Consider the following 8573-nt stretch of genomic DNA (forward strand, 5'->3'; position numbering starts at 1 on the left):
ATAATTATTGTGTAGGTGCGACCCGCGACACCCATTTCGGTTTTTACTGTACTAGACAGGCATGTAAAGTATTAATAGCCCGGGCGTGCAAAGTAAAAGAAGAAAAGGAGAGGGGTGGCAGCTTCTGACGTCTTTAGTGGTGTGTGAAGCAAGAAAGTGCTCTTTAGTCTTTCTACACCATGGTGCGGAAGCACACATTGTGAGCGCGCGGGAGCGGTTCTGGAAGCGGGCGATCAAGATGTGGATAGAGGTACATACTCTGCCCGGAACGAGTCCACTCAGCGGAATTACGAAACGGATTAAAAAGTTCTATACGCGCTTTCGATCACCTTTGCACCAGGTGACGGAAAGGTTGAAAGGCATACCACTCTGGCAGATGGAGACCATCACCCCGGTTCTGGTGGAACCTTGGAGGACCCGCCTGAAGACAGTGATGGACAAACCGGCCGATGAAGTATGCGCAGGGTGGACACTAGCTGTTGCGGTGAGCAGCTCGGCGAGGAACGGCATGGTGGGAGTTGGTGGAGTCATTCACAGCAGGAATATGGAACGCAGTCAGTTCGAGCAGAAGGTCTTCTCTTTCACGCTTGGGCCGAGAGCAGAGCAGAATCCGTTTTCAGGAGAGCTGGCGGCTATAGCATATGCATTACGGAAACTTCCCGACAGCAATCGCCAGAATATTGCAGTTTTCTCGCGCAACAAGGGAGTGGTGGCAGCATTGAGCAGGCCCTATCAGCAATCGGGACAAGAATTTATCACATGCATCTACGACTCGGTAGAGAAGCTGGTTGGGAAAGAAAACATCGTTTCTGTAGGATGGGACTCGCCGAGCAAGAACAAGCTGTTGCAGGCGGCCAAAAGACAGGCAAAAATGGCTACGCAGCAGGGCGCTGTACCTGAGGTTCCATTCCCAGTGATGAAGAGTACGACGTTGAACAACGAGCGAAGAAACCTTAGAAGTGAACGATGCATACCTGAAGGAGTCGGACGGTTCTCCAAGAAAATAGACGTGGCGCTACCTGGGAGCCACACACGCGAGATTTATGAGGAGTGGTCATGGAGGCAGCGCTCAACGCTTGCCCAGCTGAGGACAGACATGGCAAAACTGAACGGTTATCTCCATCGTATCAAAGCAGTACCTTCGGAGCAATGCGCTTGTGGGCAGGCGAAAGAAACGGTCAAACATTTTCTTTTACAGTGCCCGCAATGGGATGAACAGCGAAAAGAGTTACGAGCATGCACAAGCACGAGATGGAACGATTTGTCGTACCGACTAGGGGGAAAATCGGCATCAGACGGACCGAAATGGAAACCAAAGATGGGAGCAATCCGAGCGACGATACAGTTCACACTGGCCACAGGACGTTTCGACAACTGACAGGCGAATCAGTACAAAAGGGATTTTCATCAGACCATGAAACCACGTCCGCGGCGAGCTTGACTAGCGACGCTTCGGCTGCTGTAGATAGGACGCCGAACACTTGGGGAATAGCCCTCAAGCTAGTTAGTCATTGATAATAAATCACGCGGAATGTTGGGTGCTGGGAATGAAAAGACGAAGTGGAGAGAACAGAGAACGACAGGGATGAAGTGGAAGGGATGAGGCGAGTGGTCAGAAATGTACCTATGAATAGCTCGTGAGCCCTATTGGCTGGAAGCCACCGGGCGTAATAAAACAATGAATGAATGTATCATTGATGGAATTTTATGCACGCTCGATCGCGGCTACCTTGCCATTTACGCAGCCACTAATTTCTGACTCGATTCAAACCCAAGGACACTGATACACATACATAGCACCACGTATCCGGAAGACAACTCTGCTTGACTATCACATGTCGGCTCGTATCCACAACGCTGCTGTTTCTCTCTCTGCTTGTCAGATGTTTATTGTGAGCCTGAATCCAACATTCAAAATCAGACCCGGGAACACTGCAAAAAGAACCAGAGGTGGGTGAATCTGGTACCAAATGTTTGCTTGCTTGCAGAGGGCGATGCATTGAGAAGCCGTAATTTGCCGCTACATTAGTCTTGAGATAGCTACAAAAGGTCGTCTGGGGACATTGCGCCGCTCATTCGCATTCATCCCATCTGCCGACGATGGAAGCGCTTCAGTATGAGGACAGCGCCCACGGCCGACTGTGTGAGCAATTTGCAGCCTACATTACCCAGAGTAGCGCCCAACTGCAGCATGAGCGGACTCAGTTGCAGCATGAGCGGACACAAAGCGACGAGCGTCTGCGGCAGGTCAGTCTCTACGCCGAAGACCAACGTGGCCAGCTGGATCAACGGAGACAAGAGCTGGAGAGGCTGCAGGCAGAAGCCCAACAACTTCGCAGCGACAACCAGATCCTCACAAATGTGATTACATATCTTCAGCGCGAAATGAGGACTCAGCGATGTTGGTTAGAGGATCTGCGGCAGCAGCTGGTGGCACAGAACCAAGCCATGTGTGTGCTGAACCAAAGCTCTTATCAAGCTCCTCCGACGGTCCCCTCACTCTCGCTGATTCACTACGACCCGCCGCTGCAAGCACGACCGCAGTCGTCCGAGGCAGACGCATAGAGTCAATGTACATATTAATAAAATATCATAACACTACTGTATTCTACGGCGTAAATTTATTCTCTGCTATACATACAGTAAACAGAGACCGGAAGCAATCATGACCAATGACCCAGGTGTAGTGTATTGTTCTGATATACGCTGTCCGTAGCCGAGATAAAGCAGGCGGCAAATCAATTGGTAGGTATGTACTGTATGTACAGTCAGGAACAGGTTTAGCGTCCACACTCTAGGCTAAAAAAAATTCAGATTTAGTCATGTTTAGGCCGATTTTGGCTGCCACCACAACATCGTTTTATGGATCCATGTGGACGCTGAACCTGAACCCAACTGTACCACCAATTGTATTAATACTAAAGAAACTGAGCCATTGCAATAGAAGCCATTTTCTATGCACAATGAAGGGTGTCTGGACGTGCAGGGAGCTGCCTATTGAGCGATGCAAAGCATAATTTGGCCACGGGAGCACCCTGATCGGGCAGAATTGGCTGAAAAAGGCTATTATCATGCTTATATTTAGTCACAGTCGTAGCGTGTCGATGGCGGTTCATTCATGAGCAACATGATAGCAACCAAGACTGAGCGACGACTCAGGTTCATATATCTTACGATACAGGCGCTCAGCGTAGCCATACTGGTGGTCACAGTTGCCATATTGACCAGCAAGCAGAGCCAAAGGGCAGGCATCTTCCACTTGACGGTACAGAGACAGGACATCTCGGTTTCCAGTGTACTAATTCTCGTGCAGTATAATGGCGGCGTATATGGGCAGGTCAGGACGACCTTGGGTTCCAGATATCGATGCTCCGGTACGGCCGGGACGGAAGACTGTGTTGGATACTCTACTATCGAATATCTGGACACACTCGCGGCGGCGTGTTCCTTCTTATCATCAAGCCTCAACAGTGTACTGGTGGTCAAGTATAAAGTGTCACAGGTTTGCCTTGCTACAGCCGGATTTACCATCCGGGTCGTCGGTTGCGCATTCTTCTCGGCGGCAATGGTCTTCGTCTTGCATAGTTATTTCACCACGCTGAACAAGCTGGAGCCAGGTATCGAGGGTCGTATACAGACAGGACTGGTCTTCTGGAGTAATAGCGTCGTCAACGTTACCTTTGCAGTGATCCTGCTGGCCAGCGACATTGTTTATCGTAAACTCACTCAAAAATGGGCATGGTCTGGCGCACACTACCGGGTAGTGGGCTACGAGGCGTAATTCAGGATGAGACGAGATGGCGCGAGACCTGGTGAGCATCTGTGGGTCAATAAACTTCAGGGCTACAAGCTTTCTCGACTACCGTATGCTGGTGTCAATCAGCACAAGATGCAAGGAGTGATTGCCGTACCTATCAGCGTTCAAAATCAGCGTTCAAAAGAGAGACTGTAAGTGAGGAAGGCAAAGGACTTCGCTTCTGATTTGTACCGGTTGGAGATGTGTACACCGCCATGGAAGCGCTGCAGGCGCAGACACCCACCCACCGGCTGGGTGCGAGTGGGTGCTCCGGCACGAGATTAACGCGCCAGCTTCTGCTGATGGTCGAGGCAAAATAATGGGGCATGACAAATGTTGCGCGACCTGCTCAGCGTAGCTCGCTGCTACGAATCACAATTTGGCAACCACAATCGTTTCAATAGCGTCATAACGAGCTTTTTGGCATTAGAAATGATCGCACTGGCCCAATTGTTGAGCCCGGCGCCGGGACAGGGAAGCAGCGATGTCACACCTGCGACGCGCGAAACCTCGTACGATACCTATGGTTGACTGCCTACTCGAAATCGCTAACCACACACAGTGATATTCGAGCCCATCAAGGTCCAAGAACGCTAAACGAACAAGCAACGTCGAATGCAGCAGCATTGCCGAACCAGCCAGCGCAAGCTAAGGAACCTGCGTTGCCGAACCGATCAGCACTGTCAAACGAACGAATATCGTCGAGCGAACCAGCATTCCGGAGCGATGCTACTACGCTTGCTGATCCAAGCGAGCCTGGAGCATCCACAAGCGAGCAACCACAATCAGACAAATCTGTTCCAAAGCAGACGGTTCGCTACAACGGCCAAAAGTGGGAGTACAAAGGCTACAAGTGGTTGGAAGCAGGCATCCTGTCCCTGGAACTCAAGCTTGTCGGATCGAACGGTGGAACTGAGTTGGTCCGCGAGATAGAAGTGCATCGCGACAACCCTGAGGGGCTTCTCGGGCTATGGAAGGCTACTCCCCGACCCGAGCCTAGTTCTGAAAAGTACGAGCCTCTGCAGGTCGTCGAAAAATCAGAGGATGGGCGGTACAGGATGCAGTGGACAGGTTTCGATGCGCTGGAGAACACGTCATTAGAGCCACCGGGGAAGATTCGCAAAATCGCCCCGGACTTGTTGAAAGAGTACCGAAACAAGCAAACAGGAAACCAAGCAAAGCGCCCGGCCAAGACTTCTACGCGGGCTATCAAGGCAGCCAAGCAGCGGAAGCCGCAGCGTCCACGGCGTCAATCGAGCCAGAAAAAGAACTGACCGTAAAGGGTCGGTACTGCCACCCGAGACGATCGGCCCTGATGGAAAGTTTACGCGCTAGGTGGGAGACGTCAGCCATTGCAGGTAGCCACCGCGCGTGCCAAATCCGGCGACCTGCGTCCCGTGCGGGTCAACTCCCAGAACTTCGCATCGGCTGAACCAGCACTCAACTACGCTTTTGGCAGCCGCACAAGCAGAAATTTGCGCGAGGTGGACGCTGATATGTCTCACGCTGCTGATGTTTTAAAGAAAATTGAAGAGTAAGGCAACGTCGGCGCTTTTCTGGCCTCACTGACACTTTGCAGCGATCGTGACGGGGACTTTTGTGATTTAACAATTGCGTCCGGTCCGTTTCGCTTCGCGGTGCATAGAGTGGTTGTCTGCGCACAGTCTCAAGTTATTCGGACCGCTTGCACCGGCCCATGGAAGGTATGCCGTCGTCGTTCGAACATTGCTCTTCGCTTATCCAAACTAGGAGGCGGCTTCCGGCGTTTTGGAAGTCAAAGAGTGGCCTGCCGAGCTCGTTAGACGCATGGTCGATTACATGTACACCGGCACCTCTGCAGATTGGCCTGCTGAAGCAAACGAGCAGGGCGATGTGCAAGGAGAGGGCCGGTCGTGTTTCTCCGAGCCAATGATCTTCCACGCAAACATGGTCAGTCTTGCCGACATGTATATGATCAGCGGACTGCACAAGCTTGCAGAAGCCAAATTCAAGAGCGCTGTTCGGCAAACAAGCAATCCCCGTCATTTACTTGACTTTGTTTCTTCGATCTATGCCTTGGAAGCTGATTCATGCAGGACGTTTCGCAAAACAATCATCTTGTGGTTGAGATGGCTGGCGGCACGAACTTCCATGCTGACGATGTCACGAGTCAGTTGAAAGACGCTTTATGCGGCACAACCTTTCGGGAGACAACAGCGAGACCCGCTTTGGCGTCGACTATGACGCCCATTCCTCGTGCCAACATGGCCGGGTAGCCGTCGAGGTACAGATACGTCCTGCTTTCGACGTGAATCAGATTGAGCATGACAGTCGGAAACGGAGCGCGAGGCGAGATCTTACTCATGAAGGGGTGGTGCATCGCCGCCGCCGGCATCGGGCGCAGAGGTGTGCTTTCGCTGCGGCATCCTGACTAACTCGGCGCAACGGGTTGGTGTCGGGCAACGAGTGTGTCACCAACCACATTTTAATCACCCTCTTCCAAAGTCTCTCTCCAGCGCTCACTAGACTGGCCTCCGCCTCTGCCACTGCAGTCGCGACCGTGAGGAATGTCCCGACAATCGCTTGTGCGCCCGCTTTCTGAACCCGGTTGATGGGCCCAACGAATTTGTCCTGATATGCGTGCATCCACACACTTGACGCGTAGTCAGAGAAAGGCGTTTTAAGTGTCACTCTTTTGCTAGTTCACTTTTAAAGAAATGGTGGATCCTGATCTGGCCGCTAGAGTTATCTGGTACCCTGTACCATTTTTTTCCCTTCGACAAGAATGAGACTACATGGGCAGAAACTGATTGAATGCCGTATTGCTAGGCAGAAAAAGGCTCAGGATAGGAAGGAGATTTCTACTCCATCGCCGAAAGGTAATTTTGTCGTAATACAGCAACAACTGGTGCATATATGGCAAACTAACGGCTGAGTTTCATCACACATTTACCCCAGGAAAGAGTCTCGGGTACCTGGTGGATATCCAGCGGCGCTACGTCACAGGCTAAAATGGCTGCCACTATTATTCTTGTTAACTAAAAGTGTGACATATGTTTCGCCCTTCTCTGTACTTTGATGCGCGACAGAAAACGTATTATAGAAACGTGATATTTTGTGTGAAGTACAGTGCAAGGTCGTATCCTATGATGCCGTTCGAGATTGCGAATGGGAGCGAGACGTTTGCGGCTAAGGCGGACACGAAGAAGACAATCAGCGGAGCGTCTGGCAGGGTTGACGTCAACGTGGAATGGGTCGAGCTGTGATGCGGCCGTGTTGCTAGGCCATTCAGTATTGGAAAGGACAGCGAGCACTAGGTCGTTGTATGGAGTTCTCCGTGAGAGTTTAAGCTCGGCCGGCCTAGAGCATGTTTCCTCTTTTCTTCTTGCTTAACATGGGCTCGCGACGTTAATGATATGATTGTACTCACGGCAGACCCCTCGGACAAACTGTATCATGTAGAGGTGTTTGATTCAACCAAAATACTTAGTCCTTCACAAGAAAACAATGAATCACGATTCTGGATCTTATAATGAAGCATTGAGTCATTCAGTCAACTTTCATTGTCCAATTACAACCCAAGTTACACAAGACTTTCCCAACCCCTTGACCTCAACCAGTGGCGGTGTCTGCTCCGGCTCGCGCACTCTTCGAGTTGGGGACCAGTACAGAGACAGTTAGTTATCTCTGCGTGCCAAGAGAAGCTCGATGAACCCTCATCTCGCATGCCATGATAGATCATAGATAAGAGAAAGGCGCAGCTAAGAATCAAAGACGTTTCGCCACAAGTTCACAGCCAGTGAATGTGTGCGCTCCCCGTTGCCCCGGCCCCACCACGACTCAACTGTTCCGCTACAGTATGACCGTCTCCGCAGCCATCTTTAGCGTGCTAGCTGCCTAGCGGGGGCCGACCCTCCTTTCCGGTCGTCGTTCCGGCCCTCCGTTTCCTAGCGGGCAAGCCACTTCCTGCCTAACAACCTGGCCACGCGAAAAGGCTAAGATGAGCTAGACCGTTTTGGCAAGATCTCTGTTCAAGTAGTTCGGGGCGCCACCAATTCGCCCTGCGCTGGCGGCTCTCGCTTGACCTTTATTGTACTGGTGAATCTTTTTTTCTGCTTTTCTCGCCACCATTGCTGCACCTTTACGCTTGCTCTCCTTGCCGTCCACTATCTTCTTACGACCCTGCTGTCTCCCTTCGTCGGATGATAGCGGCTTTTAGCTTGTCTGTTGCCTTGCTCTGGCCGACTACTTGCTCTGTTCCATGACACGCAGATCCCATCCACCGATGATCAACCTGGCCCGTGGCTTCCTACTCGTCCAATATTGAACCATCCAGTAGCCTGCCCACGGTGGAGACAAGTAGTACGGTCCGCCCTCCTTTTTTTTTCACGGTTTATCCGCTGGTCCTTCTCTTTCCTAGGTGAGTACTGTCAGTCCACTTGCCACCCACCTCCCCAGCGCAAGTGCAGTCTAGACGGTGCAGTTGCCATTGTCTGCGTGGCAAAACGCCGAGCAGGCCGAAGAGCACTTTCCGACGTGAAAGAAGCCCTAACTGCGCACGGAACATCGAAGAAGAGAAAACAAAGAGTTCGCCAAAATTATCTATAGTTCGTCGTTGGCCCTGACGGCTTACCAAACCAAAAGTTTATTACGCCCGGTGACTAAAAAAGCCAATAGGGCTCACTAGCTAAGTTACTTTACATGTCCGAAAGTGGCGTCTCTGCCTCCTGCAAGCCCATAAGCGATTATCTTCCTCCCATCTCTGCTCTCGTCCTCGTCTTTTCCCTGGTAGCACGGA

General features: G+C 51.5%; 3 protein-coding genes across 3 annotated transcripts; all 3 read left to right on the forward strand.

Moving 5' to 3' along the window:
• Positions 1 to 238: 238 nt before the first annotated feature.
• BBA_10309 (reverse transcriptase) lies at positions 239 to 1378 on the forward strand (the record flags this gene model as incomplete). The annotated part of the gene is made up of 1 exon (XM_008605406.1): positions 239 to 1378. One exon carries the CDS (start codon positions 239 to 241, stop codon positions 1376 to 1378), a length of 1140 nt encoding a protein of 379 aa, XP_008603628.1.
• A 722-nt stretch (positions 1379 to 2100) lies between these two features.
• On the forward strand, positions 2101 to 2565 carry BBA_10310 (uncharacterized protein; the record flags this gene model as incomplete). Its single annotated transcript, XM_008605407.1, has 1 exon — positions 2101 to 2565. One exon carries the CDS (start codon positions 2101 to 2103, stop codon positions 2563 to 2565), a length of 465 nt encoding a protein of 154 aa, XP_008603629.1.
• A 1222-nt stretch (positions 2566 to 3787) lies between these two features.
• On the forward strand, positions 3788 to 6051 carry BBA_10311 (BTB/POZ domain protein; the record flags this gene model as incomplete). Its single annotated transcript, XM_008605408.1, has 6 exons — positions 3788 to 3948; positions 4227 to 5044; positions 5132 to 5330; positions 5376 to 5499; positions 5546 to 5725; positions 5872 to 6051. 6 exons carry the CDS (start codon positions 3788 to 3790, stop codon positions 6049 to 6051), a joined length of 1662 nt encoding a protein of 553 aa, XP_008603630.1.
• Between the last annotated feature and the right edge of the window lie 2522 nt (positions 6052 to 8573).

The sequence above is a fragment of the Beauveria bassiana genome (assembly GCF_000280675.1).
Source record: "Beauveria bassiana ARSEF 2860 unplaced genomic scaffold BBA_S00125, whole genome shotgun sequence".
Lineage (NCBI taxonomy): Eukaryota > Fungi > Ascomycota > Sordariomycetes > Hypocreales > Cordycipitaceae > Beauveria > Beauveria bassiana.